We start from the raw sequence: 24,449 nt of genomic DNA on the forward strand, positions 1-24,449 counted from the left end.
TCAGTTTGAAAGTCAGCAGGTCTCATCTTGGCCTTGTCCACATGCCTAAATGCACTGGGTGCTGCTGTGTGTTTGGTGATTAGATATTTGCATTAATGAGCAGTTGAATGGTGTACCTAATGAAGACCTGGAGGGTAAATGTAGTGATGTGTATGCCTTTTTTAAAAGTAAATGTCTAAGCTGCAGATTTAACTGTTCAGTAATTTTTTACCAAAATCTATGTTTAAATTGTGACTGTTTTCTAAAGATTGTCTCTCAGCCCAGCTTTACAGGTACAAGAGACTTTTACCTTGAAATAGTTTTACTCAGCTGAAACAGAAAAAAATGTATCTGTGCTGGCAGGAACATTTCCTACTTATGTCTTCTACATTGTTTTTATTGAGGAGGATCTGTCACACCCTCCACTGTGCAGCTGCACTCAGGGCCACAGCTTTGCTGGAAGACTGCGTTTCATTTCCACCTTGTGGCTACAATCGGTACTGCAACATTTTGAATAGTTGACCTTTAACATTTATGTTATCTGAGAAACGTCTTCTTTTATCGGTTGTGATAAATGCGTTTATCTTCTTTAGACACTAGTAGTTTTTAATCACATTCATTTTAACTATGGACCATTTCGAAAAACTGACTAGACTTGCTCAGTTTCTTCTGTCTTTTTGCTTTAACAAAATAACAATTTCCTAAATGGAATCACCTCACTCACCTGGTCCATAACAGACTTTCTAATTATTTATATCAACTTATTAAAACCAGAACAGCACTGATTAGAGAAAAATGATTGATTAAAATGATCTTACATTAATTTATTATTTGAAAATAGAAGTCCTTTTTAATAATACAATAAATAATGACAATAACGAGAAAGAATAAACTTGATATCATCTACATGTTCTCGATCTAAGGCTTTCTGAGATTACATATCACAAAAACGTCTGGAGGTCAAGCACTAGGAAAGTTTGGAAACTGCACATCTATTCTATCTATATCTATCGCATCAGATTAATATATAATGAGATTAGTAAAGAGTAAATGTGCCTGTAGTAATAGTGATCATTTTCTATATCTGACTGATTTTTGTACATTTGTGTATTTATTTAACCCAAAGATGAAGTTTGGGAAGTCAGGTCTGTAAATTTGTGCTTTTATGTTGGTTTTTCTCCAATATAAAAGATTTAAGCTTTTACATGATCTTTAAGCCAATGCAAATTTAATGACAGATAAGCATGTACTATGAAAGCCAGTGAGAAACTCGCATGTCTGATGAATCAGAAAAACGCCAAAGAAACGACACAATTAAGTTATCCAAGTTTATTAATATCATTTTTTAAAACTAATAGAAATCCCACAGAATATGATCCTGGTGCCTTTAAGTCAATGAATGCATGGCTACCTGCTTTAAGTACTGCATTTCAACACTCCATTCAAAATTGTAATTTTTCCGTTTTTACTATTCGTCAGAGTGGAAATACATGGCCTCAGCACACTGTCATATTCACTACGGTCCTCCTACCCTTTTCTCTCTTGTGCAAGTCTATGCGAGTGAGTTAGTCGACAGCATTAGTGTTTTTTTCTTTTCTTTTCTCAGCGGCCAAAGCAGACGCCGCTGCTCAACTACAGAGAGACAAAAAAGGGAGGGTGGGTGAAATGGTTCGACGTGTGAGAATAAACAGTAAATATTCATCTCCGATTGAGCGGTGTATTTCCCTCTGAGCACACACGCACGCGCGCACACATATACACACAGGAAATCAACGCCACTGCCAGTTTCAAATTGACAAAATGATCCCAGGTTGCGGGGTCGTGCGTCGACCTGAGATCACCTCACATAAACCTAGCGTCCGCAGGCCCGTCTGCAGGAAGGAACCCCAAACAGAATGAAGAAAAGATTCACAGCAGATCCCGACAATCGTTCGGTTTAGAAAGAACAGTCAAAGAGAGGGAGGTGACATTCTTTTTTCTTTGTCCTCTAAAATACATCGGATGGTGGCGGTAACGGTGTTGTAGTCAAAATGAAGGTGCTGGAAAACGGGGGAAGGGGCGGGTGGTGTAATCGTAGCAAAGCGTGTGCATATTCTGGGAGTGAGGTGAACATCTGAGTTTATTTCCACTCTAGAAATACTGGGTGTGCACTAATACAGCAGCTGATCTGTTAACATAGTTCCCTAGTTAGGAATGTCTTGATTTACTTAAAAAAAAAAAGAAAAGAAAGGAAAGGAAAAAAAAAAAAAACATCTCTCACTAACAATCCACATCTTCTAAACATAAACTAATCAATGATACAATGATTGGTAAAATGAATCCTGCAATGTTTGTTTTGTTTTTTGTTGTTTTTCTTTTTTTTTCCTTAACTGGAGGTTGACATTCTATTCTAGTAAAGCGAGGCATTGGGTTTACAGAAATGCATCTTTACTAGAGCAGCTATCCTCACCTGCAACTTGTTAGGCCGTTTCGAGCCCACGTTATATGTGCAAAGAAATGCATTGCGAGGAAACATGCAGAGAAACAGAACGCAAATGACACTTGAGGAAACGATCAAAAAAGCTACATAAAAGCTTTATAAATACAATAAAATCTTAAACCCTTAATGGAGAATTCTAGCTGTTGTAGTAACATGTGATAGCTGGCACTCTAGGCTCAATGCTTTTATTTTTTTCTCTGTCAGATGTCTTTTTTTTTTTAATATCCTTGCAGTAGAGCTGCTGCAGGGGTAATTCATGCCATCTTTGGTTGACTGCAGTACTGAAGAGAAATTAATATGATCTCAAAATAAATTTTTAACAAAAGGGTTGTTAGAAAAGAAAAAGGGGGAAAAAAAAAAAACAGCATCAACTCTCAGCAGACAACTGCGCCTCAATGTCCACTCTGCAGATGGGGCACTTCTTATTGGTGAGGAGCCACTGATCCACACACAGCTGATGGAAGAGGTGCATACACGGTAGGCGTCTGGAGGGGAAACAGAGGAGAGAGACGTGAGACAAAGAAATAGATTAAGCAGGCTTTCCCTTTCCCTATCTTGTCTTCCTTCTCCCCAACCCGTCGCCCCTCCCTGAGCCTGGTTCTGCCGGAGGTTTCTTCCTGTTAAAAGGAAGTTTTTCCTTCCCACTGTTGCCAAAGTGCTTGTTCACAGGGGGCCATATGATTGTTGGGTTTTTCTCTGTATGTATTATTGTAAGGTCTACCTTAAAATATAAAGTGCCTTGTTGTGATTCGGCACTGTATAAATAAAATTGAATGGAATATTAACATGCATGATACAGCAGCACTGCCTGATCATGAGCTTAATTAAAATATAGTTTTGGGGTTTTTTTAAAAATCCGATGAAAACAGCGAAACCTATTTCAAAAACAGAAACGATTGCACTACTTTGTCTACTAAAATCTTTGTTTATGGTCACGTGCAAAAGCCAGGAAATCTGTCTGTTTAAATCTATAAACTATATTAATATTATTCTGAATTCATGCATTTATACTCAAATAACTGAAAGTCAGAAATAAACATTCAACCACTAAAATATTTTTTCTGTTCAGGATGCAAGTAAATAACACATTTTAAAAACATTTTTTCTCATTTTGTAAAAATTTAACTTGATGGATAACAACAATAATTATAATTTAGCCTATTAAAAATATCTTTTTGATTAAAGAGGGTGTGAATATCAGTGAATTAACCATTACAGAAACAGAAATAATGATTTTGGTAATTACAGTTCTGTTTATTTGGCATAAATGTTATACTGAGTGGTGATATTAATAAACTTGCTAAGCACTATGTTACTGTTCAGCTATTTTAAATGATCACCAGTGCACCGAATCCACAGCTAACAACAGGCCCCAAAAACAAAGCTTTCAAAACCCAACATCTTTAGTTAATCAAAGACTGAAATTGTTGTTTTCTGTCACATTAAGTCTTAAACCACTGTTGTGAGTAAAATACAAGCTGTATCAAAACCACCGACTCCCAGCCGGGGCTACCCTAACCCAACAAAATCCAGTGGATAAGCTATACAAACATACAGCTGAGTTATTGGTACATTAAAATGTCATTAAGGTTAAATTAACATTAAAATGGCTCAAAAAGTGAATAAGTTGTATTCTGTAGAAGCTGCATAAAAACAGCTCAAATGAATGAAACTGCTGCATGCTGGTACCCTCAATGCAGAGATGGGTTTAAATACAACAACAGCTGAAAGAAGTCAGGAAATGGCTGAAATAGTGAGCTAACAGCTGTAACAGTTGTCCAGGGCGCACCCTGCCTCTCGACCTACGACAGCTGGGGATAGGCTCCAAAAAACAGAGTTAAGTATATTTTACAATGTCAGACACTGTCAATGAGGAAGTTTTTGATTTGACCGGATAAAAGTGCCTTTAAACACTTGAGTCCATCGTATAATTCATATATTTAAGTTTTCATCTGTATTCCTTACAAACAGAGCTGCCATCTGCTTTCTCCAATTAGGGAAACACTGATTTTAAAACACAGTTTAAATGTAAGAATAAAGACTAAATGTTGTTAGTGAGTAACAATAATTAAGGGATTCGCAATTTGTAGTGCACGGTAAAGAAAACAGAAAAACATTTAATTTTTCAGTTTCTCTTAAACCAACAGGGGGCAGAAAATCCTCTTTAAAAGAAATACTTGAGTGAGTGCCAAAACGCAGCACCATGAGGCTTGTAATTTTAAGGCTCTTTGGGATTTTCTGCTGATTACTTTAATGCCTCTGGGTCTTTTTTTTTTTTTTTGACATCCTATGAGACAATGTGAAACGGCTAAACTACACCTGCTATCCCACCTGTCTCCGTCACACCCTTGAAAGCGTAATTGAACACACAAAACCGAGCGCGGCGAGCGGGACGAACACCCAGGAGGCGAGACATTTACCTGACATCCTCCCCCTCCTCCAGTATTGACAGGCAGATGGTGCATTTCTCCTCTGTGTCTTCATCTGCCCCCTCGTCTTCGTCTTGCTTACCGTGCAGCTTTCTCTGTTTGTGAGAAACGTTTGTTTTTGATGAGCAGTGTCGATCAACAACTGCTATTACAGATGGTTAAACAAAATCCTATGAATTCAAACACAAGCTACTCAATTAAAACACTGTAGTAAGATTAGAAGTATGTATTAAGTTTGTATTTAAAAAAAAAAAAAACAAGTGATATTTTTCCGATAAAGAGGTAACTATGTTTACAACAATACATTAGATTTGGGGACAGAGAGAATGGTCATTTTGTCCTGAAACAGAAAAATGTTTTTTAATCAAATCAAAATGATTCAAATCAAAGTAATTAGCCGAATTCCCTGGCCCCCAAGACTAACACTAACATCTACTGTACATGTGAGCAGAGACATGTTTCCAAATTGATTTGTTCATTATTTCTCACCGATTCTGGGTCTGCGTGCATATTTTTCCCAATAGATGCCCAAGCTTCAGGGGTTAACTGTTGGTCAATGTCTCTCTCCAACACCTTCTGTATTGGGTGGCAGGGTGTTAGATTGCTTATTTAGATACATTTGGAAACCTCTACGGAAACTTTGCCCCAACAGATATCGTCACAGCTGCAAATCTCTGGTAAAAGACACTACAGTGTTTTTCTAAATGCTGGCAAAACATCAGATGTTTGAAATGAGCACAAAAGACCACTGCGCACTCTGTCCCAGAGGCAACTGCAGCATACATTCACAACTATAGACAGCAGCTTCAAAATCTGTAAGCACATTATATATTTATTACAACACACACACTCTGACAGGTCCTCACCTTTTTGTACTTGTGTGGGTAAGTGCACCTCTCTATGGTTCCCTGAGAGGCTCCTCGGTTCACAGTCCCCAGTCTCTCCTCTAAATGCAGCAGGTCCTGATTGGAGGGGGAAAAAGCTGACATTTTCTGTACAAACTGACATTTTTCTTCATGGAGAGGCTTTACCAGCTGTTCGATTAATCAATTAAGCAGATAAAGCCTTTGACTAAATGGGTTTCCAAGTAGTCATCGAAAGTCAGATTAATATTTCTAAATCAAGCCAATGGTTTATGCAGTGTCAGCAGGACAGCTGTGGTTACCTACTGAGCCACTCACTGTGCTTGTTGGCTTGTTGAATAAATTCAAAAATTGGCAAATAAATTCAACTCACTGAGGCAGACGGCTCTGTGAGAAGAAGCTTTCACGTCACGGCTGACAGACACGTGTTCTGGGAGCAATTTTTTCAGGTTAAAGGTTGCTCATGAACATTTGGCCACACCGAGCTCAGAGGTCAATTCACCATTTTGAGACTGTGAGTTGGGGTTGCAGTGTGAGAAGCTCAAAACGGGAACTATTTTCTTTCTATTAAACCACATTCACCACCAAAGACGACGTGTACCGAGCTAACGTTACAGCTCGTTGTGAAGACGAGCGTTACAGCTACAGTTATGAAGACGCTATTGATCTTTACATCCTACCCCGATGTCACAAGTATGAACCTGCCAAAGTTAGATGCACTCCTTTTTCTTGCGGTGATGTGGTTGATGGGTACAGTTTTCTTCAGCAGAAAGAAAACAATTCCTATATGAAAAAATGCCAACGTTTGTGGAATTTTCTGAGCAATCATGTGATGATTGCGTGGACATGACGCCACTGGTGAATTTTTCAAATGTACTTATTTGGTGTTTCAGGCCAAATAAGGCAACTGGGATTGAGTTCCTTTTATATTCAATAGGAGGGAAACATTTTAGATAACACTGCAAAACTCAGACTAAAATAATCTGCAGTGAGGTCCATAATTTGTTGCACAACGAAGTGGTTTTTGTAATTTAGCTGCTAAGATTGGATTTTAAAAATCAAACAATCAATATGCCACTGATATGTAGACTTCAACCTTTAAGCTGAGGGGTTTTATGATCATTTTAGATGAACAGTTTAAGAATTACAGCAAATTTTATACCAGCTGGTTTGGTCACTTCTAAAGTTCCTTACACCAATGTGGTCCAGTCTTAAATAGAATGAATTCTCTGACCACCTCAACAACCCCAAAAGATCACAGATAGCATTACCGTCTATAATCAACAGATGCTTTCATGAATATAAATACATGTAGGGTTTGGAACAAAGTGCAAACCACTGGTTACAGGAAGAACAGATCAGAAAACACTGCTTATAGAGTTCTGGGGAGAGAAAAAAACCTTGTGTACACGTGTATATATAAATATATATGGACAAGACGAAACAAACGAAAATTAACTTGTACTATGGGTAACGATCAAACTACATCATCTGTCAAACCTGAGGCAATGTTATGACACGGGCAAATATAGCTGCCAATGGAACCGGGTTACCAACGATGTGACTGCTGATAAAAGCAGCAGAATTGTGAAGTACAGGGCAACACATTCTGCTCAGATTAAGACAAATGCTACCAAGCTAATCAGATAAAAAAAAACATATTTATCAACGTGTCAGAGCACTCCTTACATTGTGGTACATCTTATCTCCTGACAAACACTGAAGGTGGCAGCAATAAAGGGCTGGTAGACTGTCTCAAATTAACCAACAAGGCATTTGATGATGTCCACAAGTTCATCCAGGAATTGAAAACTAATGAATATAAATTTATGTTATTTCATCAAAAAACAAATTTTCAGATGCTGAAAATGTGGGACAATCACAAACTGTGATGCCGTTTGATTTAAAATCCACTGTGGTGGTGTAAAGAGGCAAAACTACAACACTTAAGGACCTAAATGTAGATGTGCAACAGGCCTCAGTGAATCTGATTTTGGTTAATCTGTCTCTTTAATAACCCTGCACTGTTTATTAAACGCTAAAAACTTTCCTTGCACAAACTTCCACTAAAACACCGTCTCCCTTCTTTTTCCTGCGACAGCAGCATTCATCCGATTCCAGCGTGCATTTTCAATAAAAACAAACCAACACTGACGCCATGACAGGATCACAATAATGCTGAGTCATGCGGAGATGAGTCAAGCCATTTTAAAATTTATAGTAACAGACAACCGTGATGAACGAAACAGTAACTCGTACTCGTGTTTTGACCCAACTGTCCTCAGGCTTATACATTTACAAACAGTACTCACCTCATAATTTCTTCCGAAGCCAGTAATTCTAGATGAGATGTACCTAATGTGCGGGTAGGTCACTTCAGATATGCCAGTGTGCTGCAGGGGAGGAAGTTTCATTAAGTTTAGCCTTAAAATACAAGGAATGCAGTCAGTCACACTGTAATGTGGTCCATGAAGGGTGTTGTGTCAGCTTAGCTTTATTAAAAATAAACAAAACCAACATGTGCTGCTGCCATTTCTAAAACGGAAGCCAAGTTTCAACAAAATAATGTAATTAATTAAAAACTTCTGAAAATGCAGGCACTGCATATGTGTAATGATAAAGGTCACAGATGATAGATTCCTTAATATAATAATAACATCACAACTGTCGGCTATATTTGCGCAGGATGAGAATCGAGGATTTTTTTGGATTTGTTGAGTGTGCACTCGAAATGGTTGATGAGCCACTATTAATTGCTAATGAATTATTCATGGGTTCACTAAACCATCCTTGAAATAACTGATGTTATAAATAAGGAGCAAACTCCATTAATCGCAGCCAAACTCCATATAAAAGTGATTCATTTTCATGTATGCTAATGGATGCCTGTGTGCTGAGGGTTTCTCACCATGAAGGGGATGGGGAAGTGGTGCAGTCTTGGGGGAGGGTGGTAGTGTGGCAGGTGGGAGTGCAGGTGCCCTGAAGGGAACGGGGCTACGGCTTCGATGCCGAGCTCCCTGTTGACACAAGGCGGTGAGTCATTATTACATCAAACCACATCAATCCAAATAATCATGTAAGTGCAGTCACATTAAATATCTATAATACTGTTTCTAAAGGGTACTTCACTTCATGGGCATTCAGTTTATTTAACATAGAAAAATAACTTCAGTTTGTGACATGATAGGAAAGACTAAAAAAAATAAATAAGTTGTGACACTGAGATGGGTCTCCATGTTTCTTCTTTGCTTTCTTTTTGGTAGTTATGAAATCTAGGAATCACTGGATTAGCTAGTATGAAACTTACACATTACACACATTACACTCCTGATGATACTGACCATGCTGTTCTCTGCTCAGGCTGGCGAGGATGGGAAGACATAGTTTGTGGCACATGAATGTGGTGCCCATGGCCGTAGTTGGGGTGCATTCTGTGGGGGTGTGGAGGAGGACGCTCGTGTGCTCGTCTGGAAAGACAGGAAAATACATGTTCAGCAAAGAAAAGCCATCAATTATGTAAGTTTAGCCTGCACTGGTACTCACGTGGGGTGCTGCATCATCCTGCGCCTCTGAACCTCCATCCTATACATGTGCGGCAGGGTCTGGTGGTCCGCAGGGAGATGTTGGGCCAGCTGGGCACTTGAATTAGTGAGGTGGTGGGTGGACAGAGACGGGGGAGGGGCGGGCGGCACGGCGTGGCCTGGCGGATGGGATGACAGAGGTGCATGAAAGGTGTGGGGAATGAGAAATTCACCTTGTGCTGGGGTCTGAGGTGTAAGCTGGGGGTTCCCATGGGAATGAGGACAGGCGGAAGAGGACTGATGATGCAGTGAACGTGTTAGAGGGCCATCTGGGTTTGACAAGAGATAAAGGGGAAAAGTTAAGACTGTCAAATTATGCAAGGATCTTCGTGTTTAAAAAAAAAAAAGAACAAATAAATGCAGATATCTTCCGTTTCCAACCTACTCCAATCACAAGTCTAATAGTTGATGGAAAATTATCACTTTAAAATAAAATTATATATACCCAGTATGGCAGAAAGGTTCAGCTTCTCATCTGTCTAAAACAAGATATTTAGCTCCCTACAGTTTTCTTATCGGCTCGCCCTCAAAATCAGTTTGAATACGAGGTTGCTATGGAGCTACTGCGCTCGCAACCAGCAAAGGACATCCCGTGTCTATGACCTATCAAGCCAAGGGACTAAAACCTTTTTAAAGTCAACTATTTAAAACATTGTGAGGCCTGAGCCTTGGACTCATGGGATTTACTTGTTCACATGCTGACCTCACCATTCGAAACTTTTGCTATGTTTAATACAAGCACCAGTTATCCATCCACTTTCTGCCACTCAAGCAGGTCCAGATTGCAGGGTCAGCAGTCTAAGATGAGACACCCAGCCCTCCCTCAGCCCAGCCCTCCCCCAGTTCTTGTGGTGTGGGTGGAGACCAAGACATTCCCAAGTTAGCTGAGATATGAAATCTCTCTAGCATTTCCTTGGTCTGCCCCCGGGCCTCCGTCATTTGAAAGGTCAAATACCTGGACCAAGTGGCTCCTTTCTGTGTGGAGGAATAGCTGCTCTAATCTGAGCTCCTCACCCTATCACTAAAAAGAAATCCATACAATTTGGAGTAGATCATTTCCACTGCTTACATCTTATATCTCATTCTTTCAGTCACTACCCAGAGCTACCTATAGGTGAGAATAAGAACGACCCCTGAACTGACGGTTCTGTCTCTTTACTATAAAAGACTGGTATAGCATTAGGATTGTTTTAACAGTACATTTTAGAATATTATATATGACAGAAAATAAGAAAAAACCCATTATAGGTCCTCTTGGGGCCTTGCCCGTTTCCTGTTTTGAATTTGAATTTGTTAATATTTGTCCACACTGCACTGAAACAGGGAGGGTGGACAAGTAAGGGAAAGGTAAGGAGAGGCACCAGTGACTCTAAATTTTCACGACATCCCCACCAAGAATCCTCATCGCATTGCTTCAGACTAACCAGATACTGGAAAATTCTGAGTAGCAAATTAAGTTTCTCAGCACTGAGCACATTAACCTGTTAGCCAGCACTAGTGTCTGTGAGCGAGCATTGGTTAGTATTATTGCATTGCAAATCTGTTTTCATAGGCGGCAGCAAACATTCAAAATGCATTTTCAAAAGTTTAAAAAGTCTGATGTAATATACTGCGTTGTACTCACAAGTTGGGTGCATGTAATGTCTGCAGGGCTGGGGCTGTGTTTGCGGCTGGGGCTGAGCCACCATAGGGGAGTTGAATGAGTCCACCACACTTGGCTGACTGGGCCCAGGGGTGGGCTGGGAAACATAAGCAGGGGGCCGTGAGGTGGAACCTGGGCAGCAAGGGTCAAAGGCTGAAGTGCTGCCATGGAAACTCGCCCCGCTGTTTCCACTGCTCCGAACGCTGCTGTTGCTCAGGTCCACTGGCAAAGTTTGCTATGAAAGGAAGACAGACATTTCAGAAAGAATTGGGACCAAATCTGCAGAACACTGAGCTCGTCTTTCTGAGTGAAAAAAAAAACCCATCAGGAACCTCTACTTAGTTTTTTCTCCCTCAGTCTCTAACTACAGTGCTGTGAGGAAGTGTTTGAATCCTTAATGACTTCTTTTTTCACATTTTTGTCACACATGTCAATGAAACTTCATTTAAGACAAAGACAAATCAAGTAAATACAAAAAGCAGTTTATAAGATGGTGATTTTGTAGCAAAAGAAATTGCCCCCTAAATCTAATAACTGGTTGTGCCACTCTTAACAGCAACAATTGCCATAAAGTGCTTGCAGCAACTGGCACAGAGTCTTTCAGATCGCCGTGAAGGAACTTTGGTCCGCTGGAATTGTTTTAATTCGGCCACACTGGAGGGTTTTCGTGCATGAACAGTCTGTTTAAGGTCACGCCACAACATCTGAATCAGATTTACGTCCACTCTTTGAGTGGGCCATTCCAAAACCTTCATTTTGTTTTTGTTTCTTCAGCCATTCAGAGGTGGAGTTGCTGGTGTGTTTCTGATCATTATTATGTGTGTTGTTTTTGGTCAGCAGTGGTTTTGCCTTGGAATCCTCACATAAATGCCATTTTTTAACAACTCTCCTTCTTATTGCTGAATCATGAACTCTGACCTTAACTGAAACAAGTGAGGCCCGCAGTTCTAGTTGATTCCAGGGAAGGTTCACCACTGTTCCAAATTTTCTACACGTATGGACTCAAGTGAACCCTCACTGTAGTTTACTTGAGTCGCAAAGCCTTAAAAATGTCTCTGTAACCCTTTCCAGGCTGAGAGATGTAAATGTAAATCATATGTTCTTGAGATGCTTTGGCGTGACCTTAAACAGGCCGTTCATGCTGGAAAACTCTCCATCGTGGCTGAATTAAAACAAACGGGCCAAAATTCACACCAATGTGAAACACTCACTTCCAGTTATCACAAATACTTGATTGCAATTCTTGCTGCCAATGGTGGCATAACCAGTTATTAGGGTTGAGGGGCAATACGTTTTTTACACGGGGTCACACCTGAAAAGCATTTTATGGACATAAAATGATGATAAACAAAAATTCTGTATTGACTTATTTTTGAGAAGTACTAAAATGTGTTTGAGGATCCGAAGCATAAAACAGACACAAGACAAATATGCAAAATGAAACAAAACGACTAACAAATCAGAAAGGGGGCAAGTAGTTTTTCGCAGCACTGTAAATAAAACATTAATGATCACATTCACTGATTGATTCCAAATGCATCATGAAGCTTTGACAAAAACAGGCTCAGAAGTTGTCGTGGAATAAAATAATAACAAAAAATCCTCTCACTTCATTCACCCTGCACTCTACTGAAGGTTATGGATACTGTAGGGATATAACGAGTCCTCATGACAGAGTGAGTACAGCTGTTCTGTGTTTCCAAACACCTGTCAGATAATCTCAATAAATGCCTGGAATGAGGCAAAGAATGAAGCAACAATGAAGGTAGCTAAAAGCCTCTAACCTGACTACTGTAACTCCCCATTACTCAGACTACATCATTGCTCTTCAACATAAGGGTGATTCAGTATTTGGGGCAGTTCTTTGCTGACAATATACATTTGGATAAATATTTAACTTAATAAATTATTTTTTCCTTAGCTCTGATCTTCCCTTAGCTCCACTTAAAATATCTCTGGGGTGCCAGGATTTCTTCATGCAAGAAAATAAACCTTAGTGGTCACGAAAACCTGGTTTGTGTGGAATCAGCGTATGCTTATACTGCCTCGCTAACAGCTATGAATCAATAAATATTGTACAAACAGCCATACTTGGTCATGGTAGTGGGCTGCGTTGCTGCTACTACTGCTGTTGCTGCTGCTGCTGACTCCGGCGCAGGGGGCGGGCAGAGCACTGGGTCGCACCACGGGGCATATCGGCTCCGGAAAAAGCATGGTGCCTGGGGGCTGCGGTGCTGGGTGGTGGGCATGATGGAGAAAGTGTTGAGTGTTGCTGTGGCTGTGCTGAGAGCTGCTGGTCTGCTGAGGGGACGACGCCTGCAAGCAACTTGGATGGGAGTGGCTCAGGGGCAGGTGACCAGGGGAGGGGCCTCCGCATGGTGAGTGCTGCTGACAACAGGATGGGAGCCTAGGCATGGCCACGCCTGCATTTTCTCCTGTTGTACCTGACAAACCTGGTCTGTTGTCATCTGATGAGAGAAAGATATATGAGAATTATTTTTCTTTTTAAAAATGCTTTTACAGGGCAGACAATATCACAGAGGACCACACAATACAGACTAATTAGAAATTGGCCACTAAAAAGAATTGATTTTTTAAACACAAGATGTCTCCAGACAACAGTTGAAAAGAAACTGCCTGCTGCAGCAATGTCAACATGCTGTGTCCTGTCTTACCCTCTGGACCTGTGCGAGCAGAGCCACTTAGCCTCTGTGTGTGCATACTTTCAGGTGTTGAACCTGGGCAGCTAGTGGAAGGGCCTGGGGCATCATTGAGCTCTGAGGTAGAGGCTTGATGGGATGATGATGATGATGAGGACGACCTGACTGTTTGAGGCTGAATCCCGCCAGAGGTTGTTGGCACAACTGAGAGATCTGTGGATTAAAAAAAAAAACAAAATCAAATGGTAATCAGAAAAGATTATGTCACCAGAATAAAAACCAGCTGACTTTTGTCAGTTGAGTTATTGATCAGAAGTAGGGTGGGAATCGGGAAGTTCAGTTCCTTGGAAGTGTTAGCCTGCTTGCCTATCAATCCCCTTTATCGACTTCACTTGTGCTACAATCAGCTGATTTCAGTTTGCAGGAGGACGAAGATAGTGGCACAGTCTACAGTGTGGTTATGACATTACTTTTATTTTTATTACACAAAAGCATGAGAGCGCAAAGTGCAAAATCCATCCATTACAGAAACAAATGAATTAGACTTGTAACAGAACTTTGGCTCTTTGCAAGCAACTCCACAGGCAGTATGCTAATGCTAAGTTAGCTAGAACACAGACTGATGATAAAGCTGAGTGAATGCCCAGCAGCCAGACCGTGTACTTTAACAGGTAACAAGCAGATGAGGAGTTGGGCTGCTGTGGCGATTTATTTTGTGCTGTCGGCTTTGTGTAAATAATAAGAGAAATATCATATGTGTGTCCTCATTAGGATAGGGATTCGTGTTGGTGTGTGGAACCTATAGGTTTATATTGTTAACTGGTAATTGTCAGACGGTCTGTTTCAGGTCATTTTATAGAAAAATGTGAAAGTAATGTTAACGAATAGTAGTAATAATTAATTACTCCAAGGATAAAGACATTAAGTAATGTACAGCATTACGTTTAAGACAAGTGTTCTGTGTAATAGGTAATAATTACTTTTTTGAGTAATGAGCCCAATAATGATCACAACAAAGAGGGGAAACACCTCCAGCGTGCAACATTTGACCACACAGCACGCTATTAATTTCTAGGAATGCAATGTCTTTGATATGCTGCTTAGAAATCTTGGCCACTCTCAAAGCAGAGCCAGAGAGAACTTGATGAGAATCGATAAGGAATCGAATCAATAACTGATATCGATTATGGAATCGGAATCGCTTATTTCTTATCGATTCCCAAGCACGATTATGTGTGGAGGAGACACTGTGGTATTTGTGCACACTGGTAATGTCTGCCATACCATAGTGTCTGCAGAGGCTTAGCAGCCAAGTAGAAGAGCAGACCTTATTAGCATTCCAGTGTGTAAATACCATCTGCTTTTCATATTCACAAATTAATTTCCCCTCTTTCTCCTAAGAAATGCAAATGCTCTAATACTGCGTGAGGCACCATTTTGCTACCCATCACAGGCGCAGGCTGATACAGAGAATGACATCCAGGCTAAGAGACAAATACCAATACAAAGCAATGTAACAGAAAATAAAGTGCGAGATACGAATACACTGAAAAGAAATGCAACCTTACTGGTTTAGGTTAATGTTGTCACAGAACCATACAAAGCTGAGTATGAACTAGAATGACACTAAAATTTAAGTCAATTTAATAAATAATTAGCCAATTCTGTTACTAATTGTACGTTTTTTGGTAAAATATTGCTTTTGGTTCCACTCAACATTAGATCTTTGTCTGCTTACTTTACATCTCATATCTAAATTTAAAACACTCCAGAGATGTGCATGTGGCTTAAATTAAAGTTCTGTAACAACTTGACAATTAAATCCAGTATTTTTGAGTATTTTTAAGTTTAATTTTAAATGTTTTTTCCTTGTATATATTTTAGTCTTAGTTTTATCTTTCACAGTTGTAGACTGTGACAAATAAGTTACTACAACTCTCGCACAGCTTGCATGAAAAGTACATTAGCTGAGTCAGTAAGACCCAAGTTAAAACATCGCTTAGTAATCTTTTAACCAGGCTTTGTTGAAACGAGTTCTGTGTTACCATCTTCATCAACCGTGAGGTCCACCACCTCCCCAGCATTCTGCCGCAGCGGTTGGATAACAGTGGAGAGCCTGTGACGTCCACGTGGCTCCTGGAGGCGATTCTGGGAGCAACTATTACCCCACATTCGGCCAAGACCCCCCACTGAGCGTGACCTGCAGAAAATAGACACATTGAAAAAAGGGGAGAAAGAAAAAGAGACTGTTACAACATGCTGGAGTTCAGGACCACCGGGACTATTCTCACAGCTCACTGAAGCATTTGCTTTACAAGAGCCAGACCAGTTCATTTCCAGGCCAGCAGATGCTGCTGCTGCAAAAGTGGATGAGGAAGTAAAAGTGAGCAGATCTGACAGAAGGACTTTGTGTAATGGCTTGTTTTGCTGCAGCATCTAAAACAGTGCATGGTAGGCTAGGGATGTGTGTGACTAGTCAGTGATACGTTTAAATGTTAGTACTCTGCTAATATAAATAATGGTCAATGCCTTTTAACTGCTAAGCAACCATCCACCACTAGTTAGCAACAGCCCCTATGACTCTGTGGCAGTAAGCTGTAAATGAGCATGCTGGAAAGTAAAACAAATGACAAGCCCTGCAACCAGCGCAGTTCTGTTATACTTTGATCTGCAGCCTGTGGTGGCGTAAAGTGGCATATCACCACCAGAGCAACACAGAACCACAGTCTGCACACGTGTGTGGACCTGCAGAGAAAGAATTACAGCTGGTGCTGCTAAGATAAGCCACACTTGACAAACTAGTCTCCTGTCTTTGTAAAATATTTAACATCATCCATTAGGTTGTGTAGTTTTGCATTCTTTTTTTGTTCTGCACTAATTGTTTTGTTTGAAACTTTAATAATTTACTTAGTAAATTAGTCGCTAAATAAAAAAACCCCAAAAAACAAAAACAATACAAAAAATTGACTTTTAGAATCTGCAGACTTGTTCTGCAATCAGCCTTGCATCTAAATATTCCCATCGTCTCCAACCACCTTTCGTTTTCCTCGAATTAAGTCAAACGCTGTGCTGCTCTTGCCCCACCTTTAGCCCATTTTCTTATCTTTCTTTTAATTTTCTCTCTCCAAGGCTCCGGTCGCTCTACCCCATGGACTCTGAGACTCAAGTGAGAGGCCAGGGAGTAGCCACATTTCCCTCCACAGCACTGTAAATCTAGGTGATCAGAGGGAGGAGGGCATGACCTCAAGGGACAAGAGTCAAGAGACTAAATGGGAGTGCCGTAAAGCTTGATGCCATGGAGCTCTGCAGCTAGGGAATTTCACTGTGGCTAAATGAGAGATTAAAAACAGGAATACAGAGCAGCAGAGGGAAGGAAGCAACAGCACAGTCTCGGTAACTCTGATGTGACCAGCTCAGAGATTCCTACTGATTGATACATATACATCAGACATCAATATGTTACTGATTAAGTCATTGTTAGATTGACCCTTTTCCTTTTTTTAACCCTTTTTAAGGAGCAAACTGGGGGCAAAAACTTGACTTCTGCCTGGCTTCACAAATGAGTCAATCCTCAGAGACTCAGATGTTAAAACGCTGAGCTTCAGCCATTAAATAAACTTGTTTACAGTCTGGTACAAAAATAGATTTGCTCTCTATTGATAAATTTGCCCTTTGTGGCAAATGGCATCTAGGGGTGAGGCCACTTGTTGTCTACTATGTTTCACTCTGGCCAATTCAAATCACTGAACTGAACCTCTGGGCCACATTTGTGGTGTTGGTGACTTTATGAAAAAGCATTTTTTAAATGGAATTATTTGACACGTAGCATGGCTTACAGTGAGTTAGAACCATCTTAATGAGTCAGTGGCTCTGTTTTTGGTTAAATCTGGTATTTCCTTAATCTGCTTACCAGGCACTAACTAGCAGGTAAATGTGTCTGTGTGATACCAACACAGAGTTTATGCACACAGCTTGCTAACAATACTAGCTATGATTAGCTCGTAACTTAGCACCTCACTCTCTTAAGTCTTAATGTGTTCAAGTCTGGCTCCAAATAAAGCATGGTGAGAACCAAAAGCTTACACAGGCAGAGTCCAGAAATCAGTGTGTGAAGTCTTTTGTATACAGAGTATCCTCCTGAAAAAGTGGCGCAATCTCATCACGTTACTATGAAGGAACTTTTCTGCAGCCTGAATATTGAACTGCTAACTGTTGGAATGCATCCATATTAGTTGCCAAGGGAATTCATCATTGCTGTTTGAATCCAGTTTGAATAAACACTGACTGGAATCTGCTATTGGCTCATGCAGAGTTCATCCAAATCGCTGTGGCAATGAATAATGGTCACCCTGGACATACTGCGGAACACTTTGTACAACATCTGTTTGAGCTCAGGATGTATGCAGAACACAATGCAAAGACCTGCATCCTCATATTTAGATTTTATGGTATTCAGCTCTTCATTTTTTGCATTTGCGTTTTAACCGAGTCCCATTTTGAACATCAGTTTTAACCCTAGAAGCTTTTTTAATCTGGTATGTTTTGGCTACTGGAACACACTAATTTTCTAACTTTTGGGGAAATTAAATTATTTCTCATGTTTTCCTTTTAACACAGAGAAAACAGAGAGAGATCACATGAATTGGAGGCCTTTGCTGTAAACGTCCCAAAATCTTTCTCTTTGTTTTAGCCAAATGACGTACTTGTGACTTCTAAGGGTATTTCCCTGATCTTGTCCGAGCAGATTACAAAACCAAATAGAAACTAGAACAACTGAGTAGAATAGGAAGAATGGACTTACTCACACCAAAGAAAGAAGTGAGCAAATACTGCAATCTTTTTTTCCTTTTACCTTGTTAAGTCATTGTCACGAATGAGGTTTTGTTTTGTATTTTAAAAATAATAATAGGATTTACCACTCTGGGATCACCGGAAGAAATATTAAGACAGACTTGAGTCCAATGAACACTCATGGTAAGCCCTGAAAGCTGGTGAAATAACCAAACTACCAAATACCTTAAACCTATGGAAGTGTTACTGATGAAAACTAATGTTATTTAAAAAGCAAAAGTGTTTACTGCACTGTATAAAGTTAACTAGTAAATAAAAAGCATTATTATTCCTCATTTCACTTTTAGTGCCTGCATGTTTTACTTTAATACTTTAAAGATGAATACGTTTTGAACTGGCTAACTAAGAAACAAACTAATTAAGAGATGGCTTTGATTTCATTGCTTAAATGTAACAGAGCAAACGCTTTGTGCTGAGGGGGATTCCCACTAGCTCATACTGTCCTCGTCCAAATCAGCTTCCTCTGGGACGTACTGCACAATGCAACAATAGAGGAGGAAGCTTATTAAACTTCATACTTCACACATTGCTAACAAACACTTGTTCCTCACCACTGAACACACAGCAGTGAGGGTGGCATCTGTGGGTGGAGGGAGTGGGGGTGAGGGGAGGGGTGTACATGGTGGTTGTACTGGGGTCTAATTGGCCAGCATCCTCAGCTCAGGGTTGATCCCAAGGAGCAGGGCTTGCCACTAGGGATGGGCTCCTAATTAAGCAGCCCTGGGATTATTTTGTAAATATCTGTTTACCACTATGACCCCTTGAGTGTGGCAGCAAAGAGCAAAACAGTACATTGTAAATATGAACACTGTGGGAATGGGTGGCTTGGCAATGTCGAGGCTGTGCCAAACCAAAGTGTTGAGAGACACAAACCCCAGGGAGCTGAGGTTCTGTGCACTGCGGCAATGTAAACTGCTGGGACTGATGCTATGGGCAGCTAAGGCTGGGAGGTTGGGAGTTTAAAGGTTGGGAGGGGATCATAAAAGGCCAACAGCACTGTGTAAGAGAGAATAAACAATGTGAGGCATTAAGCTTTGCCCTGACAGCAGTATTGGCTGTGTATTCATAATTTAGGCCTTCCAACTCTAAACACAGAGTAGAAAACTTTCAGGAATCCTGCAGAAAAATGTAGCACGCACATAACGCTCACAGAGAGTCTCGTGATATTCACTGCCCTAATATGCATATACTGAGCTGATTAGCAGAATCAGGGCAGGGACTCATCAAGGGCTTTTTTTTTTTTTTTTTAAATTGATCCATGTCAGCTACATAATCCTTGTTTATTGTAACTCACTGTGCTCTGGGTGAACCAGCTGCCAAACGCAGCCCACAGTGCACTGCTAAAACACTGGAATTTTCTCCTGACGCACGGCTTTACAGGCGAGTCAACTGCATGAACGAATAAATAACTGCCAGCCGTTCAAATTCATGATGAGAACACTGACAGCAAGTCAAATGACCAATCTGAGAGGCAGTGGGTTAAAAATGGAAACACTTTACTTAATTTTTTTAGCGTTTTTTCCCCACTTATGTCAAAAGTGCTGCTGTTGGTTTAAACCTGAATTTGGAGTGCCACATTTTGCACAAGCTGGGAGTGAAGAGAGGCTGTCCAACCCTGTATGGTTTTACTTATCAGGCTATTTATTATGTTATCTTCAGCTTTTACACTGCATTCCAGTCTTTTTGACTGGTTTTGGCTGCTCTAAGACTGTTTCTCTCCATTTTCAGAATAAAAAGTATATCTATGTGTAGTGAGACTTAGGAAACCCACTCTTCTGCCTACAGAAGTTGTTTTCATGCAAATGCATCACACACAATTAAATAAATCACATCAGAAGCAGCCAATCACCCAAAATACCAAGAAAAAGTCACGATACAATATGTATGTGGGTTTTCATACTTCTGAATATCGTGCCTGTACTAATATAAACTGCATGTGAACATATAAATTAGACCACTGGCAGTGTGAACAAAGATTTCACTGCTCATTCTCCTGGCCTTTGATTCTCCGCCCTTCTGCTCTGCTGCTGCCCATCCCCCTTACAGCAGAGCTCATCTCTACATTCTCTAATGAGACAGGACATCTTTGAAAGTGAGGAAAACAGGCAGACAGGCCATGACATTGCAGGCTGGGTATACTCACTTCCAGGAACTATTTTTCATATATTACTGATAGACTAATGTGAAAGGTAGGAACAGGAAAAATATGGTTAAAGACAGAAAGCCAAAGGAGACAGATGGAGGTTAACACAGAGGGAGAGGTTTGTGAACTGAGCTGCATAATCGCCTGCATGAGGAGACAAGAAGTTATATGAGAAGAGAGAGAAAAGATTCATTGGGTGAGGAAAATGGAGGTGGGTGTAGTGGAATACAACTTCTCTAAACACACTGCTCTCAAATGTCTGTCTCTAACTAGCATCCATATCAAAAAGACTTGAGCATTATATACAGTGATATGGCAGCCATGATACCAATCAGGCTATGCAATGTATACAGTGTTTCCCTAAATACGGACTTTACTTGTGTGAGATGCCCAGGTATATCAAAAGTAGGATAAGTATATTCTGCATGTCATTTTAGCAGTTTCTTTATTAGTGAGTAATTCTGTTAGCTGGCACTGCTGTGGCGGTCCTTGATATCATTTAGCTGTCTCTCCAGAAAGTCTATTACGCAGTTGTGCACAGTCCAACCAGCCTTGTGCATGCCGTCGTTCTGCTGTGGAGAACCACTCTAAACAACAAAAAGGTACAGAACTGGTTCATGTGCTGCAATGCTGAGCCCAAGAGGCTGCAGAGCAAAACTAGGACTACAACTTTCTCCGTACGCACCAGAGGTTGGTAAAGTTGGACTCCATCCTCGGGATAAGGGACTCAGTGTGGAAGCAGCTAGTTATTGTTGTTATTCTTTGCCACAATATAGCACTACATCTACTCCATGGTAGTTTTAAGCTTACATAATAAACCTCTAGTGATGTTAAAAAAACAAGTCTGGAATACGTTCTGATGTATACATGTATACATGTATACATGAAACATGAATTTTAGAATTATTCTGTGATATGGGATCATTATTCACATTGGTTATATATAGTTTTACAATTTTAGTAGCATATAAAAAAGCGGCATGTCAAAGTGACTTTTTTTTGTCCCTGCCACTTAAATCATTCGTGGTGTAACAAGTTAACTATATTTAACTATAAACCTTTAGTCACGCATCTGGTTGACCTCACATTGTGCTTGACATATCTAGAAAGATTTAAATGGCAGAGGCACAGCGTAGGTGGCTTCAGGGTGATGTGGGTTTACAGCTATAAACATGTAGGCATGCAGCTCTACTAGGACTGGTTTCTCTGTTCAATGTAAGCAGAGCTATGGAATCCATGAGCAAAACAAATCAACTAAAGCACTACACACCCCCATCCTACAACTTCTCTTTAAGCAAGCAATGACCAACCTGCACTTACTCCTTTTTCTAGTTCTGTCAAAATGGCTACACCCACACTAACAAAACCAGCTGTCTAGCGCTTGGTTTAAGTCTTATAAGGCATTTTAAACTATCCTTACTGCACATTATCACAGATCAACCCTTAAAATAAAAGGTCTAAGCGAGCAAAGTGCTGAAGCTGGAGCTAACAGTGTCTTAGCTATTCCAGTAAATTTAAGAGGAAAGCCATGTCCTGATACAAAGCAATTCCCCTTTGCTCTGCAGCTGATGTCTGGTAAAGATTTCACAGTGGTTAGGCTACATCACACAGAACTAGATAAGTTGTTACCCTCCTGGTAACCCCACCCCAGATGCTAGAGAAAAATGTGCATTTCCTAACTGGATGGCAAGTGAGTTGCCGGCTGTCACTATGTGAAAACAGTTGCAAAGAGGACCCTACTGCACCAAAGATCTTATTTGGTTAATAGCAGACTGCAATGGTCACCCTTAGTTTGAATGGAAGATGCTCTTCTCTTGATGAGTTAAAATTGACCCACTGAGCTAAAACTGGATAAAAATGCAAAGCAAAATAGAAAAAAAAAAGATTTACCATATTGTGACAAACAACATGTTTCAAAATGCGCAGTTTCTACAAATGGTCTCTTTTCAGTTTGTGTTGCACTTCTCATAGTTTCACGAACACTTGGAAGGGGTTTGCAGGTGTTTGTAGACAAGATTGTTTCTTCCATGCAAACTACAGTCGAGTGCAGCAACCTGCTAATGACCAAAGCAACAGTAAGGTGGTTTTCAGTGCAGCACTGTGTACCTCTTTGTGATCAGTTTCTAGTTTCAGTTTTCACTAGTGACTTCTTGCCAATTGTCACAGAAGAAACAATTTTCTCTGGTGACCAGTGGTTACTGGGCGTCACTGGCAGATCTCTAGGACTGCATGAATGAAGCTTTAGCATCTGCCACTAACCAGCAGGCATTCACATGGTATGCATATTTTTTTCCAGCAACCTGTGGATTGCCAGATAGTTGCCAACCAGTCTCTTAGCATTGGTGCCTCCCATCTAATGCATTTACCATTCCCTCATATGTCAATCAACAGAATCATTCACTCCCATAGGTAGTCATGTCAGTAGCTCGTGTCAAAGTTGAGGAGTTATTACCTAGTCTGCTAAAAGGTACGCTAAGGATGTAGCTTTGCCAGAAACTTTAGTATCTGCAGAAAGTCTCGCATTAATCTGCCACACTGACCCAAGTGGACACTTTGCATTGTTGTGAAAGCGTAATGCATAGCACTGGTATACAAAAACAGCATTAACAGCACATGCGTAAAAGTCTATTTTTGCAAGTTAAGAAAAGTCCTAACCCAACTTTCACAATACTGGGCTTGAGTTTTTGTTTGCTGATAAAAAAGCAAACTGTACTAACAGTTCAGACGCTTAGTCTGCATCCACCTAAAACCCTTAAGAATTCAAAATAGAATCAGGGTCAAATTAATTTCAGATCTTATTTTACTCTCACTAATTACTCAAAAAGCTGGGGTGCCTACCTGAACCCATCTCCAACTGTGACGATCTCTACCTCACTGTCCGTTGAGGTCACATTGATCTCCTCACTTGCAGGGACAGCAGGAGCGGGAGCTGGAGACGCCTCAATCACCACGACATCCTCGTCCAGAGCACCTGAATAAATCCATTACCAAAAGTTAGTGTAGTACTCCAGACTCCCTACAATACAATATTATCACAATATTTCACTCATGATGCATTATTATTTACATTTTTAACATATTGATTATTAGATCACAGTTATGTGCAAGCCTTCAACTTTCTCTGATGGTGATTGCAGTCAGTCCAGGTCAGAGTTCAACTGCTTGCAGAAAGGTTGCCTCCTATCATGCAATCTGTACCTTGCGATCAACACGCTCAAGCTCTGTGCAACCATTTAGACATCAAAAGCTGCAATCGGTCACAGAATGTTAAAAGATTCAATGCAATCACCAGGCAGATTTTCTTGTAGATGCAAGGATGTTGCTGTCCTACTTTTACTCATGTGACTGAGCCCTTAGCTAGCTTGATGAAGCTGACTCCTAGTTCACAGCAAAGTGTGTCCAATGTTGGATGTTTTTTCAGTTGAGTCAATAAAATGTATGTTTGCTCACCTAATGTTATCCCAGGATGTACGAGATGAGCCCTCTTTTTCATAGTATCCCCAGAGTAATTTAATGTATTTAAGAAAATATAGATATCATGTGTCCCTGCATTGATACAATACCACCATATGACAATACCATTGTATCAATTTCCCCCCCAGTTCTAATAAACTGACCAGATACTATCTGATAAATGCAAATATCATCTAACTACAATAAAACAAACAGCATAAACATGTCATAGTCCGAATTTTTATTAATCTCAGTTTTCTGCTTACCAGAATCAAGTTAAATATAAATAACTAGCTTAAAGCATACAAATAACCCAACCAATAAACCTTTGTGCTGAAATTGCTCAGTTCAGCAGCTCTGGGCACAAGA

The 24,449-nt window shown here is 40.3% G+C and overlaps 1 protein-coding gene across 7 annotated transcripts in view; it reads right to left on the bottom strand.

Moving 5' to 3' along the window:
- Positions 1–1,293: 1,293 nt before the first annotated feature.
- rnf111 (ring finger protein 111) overlaps positions 1,294–24,449 on the bottom strand; it is a 40,741-nt gene continuing 17,585 nt past the window's right edge. For 5 of the 7 annotated variants that reach the window (XM_026168801.1, XM_026168793.1, XM_026168809.1 and 2 more), the window contains 13 exons: positions 23,466–23,598; positions 15,679–15,833; positions 13,649–13,846; positions 13,065–13,441; positions 10,956–11,208; positions 9,294–9,600; positions 9,092–9,217; positions 8,659–8,767; positions 8,063–8,143; positions 5,754–5,849; positions 5,377–5,463; positions 4,879–4,982; positions 1,294–2,943 (listed from right to left, as the gene is read on the bottom strand). In XM_026168801.1, coding sequence (XP_026024586.1) covers positions 2,826–2,943; positions 4,879–4,982; positions 5,377–5,463; positions 5,754–5,849; positions 8,063–8,143; positions 8,659–8,767; positions 9,092–9,217; positions 9,294–9,600; positions 10,956–11,208; positions 13,065–13,441; positions 13,649–13,846; positions 15,679–15,833; positions 23,466–23,598 — 2,144 coding nt within the window. In that variant the 3' untranslated portion in view covers positions 1,294–2,825. The remainder of the gene's footprint in view (positions 2,944–4,878; positions 4,983–5,376; positions 5,464–5,753; positions 5,850–8,062; positions 8,144–8,658; positions 8,768–9,091; positions 9,218–9,293; positions 9,601–10,955; positions 11,209–13,064; positions 13,442–13,648; positions 13,847–15,678; positions 15,834–23,465; positions 23,599–24,449) is intronic. The other 2 variants (XM_026168826.1, XM_026168818.1) reach the window with 2 other exon arrangements.

The sequence above is a fragment of the Astatotilapia calliptera genome, chromosome 1, assembly GCF_900246225.1.
Source record: "Astatotilapia calliptera chromosome 1, fAstCal1.2, whole genome shotgun sequence".
Classification (NCBI taxonomy): domain Eukaryota; kingdom Metazoa; phylum Chordata; class Actinopteri; order Cichliformes; family Cichlidae; genus Astatotilapia; species Astatotilapia calliptera.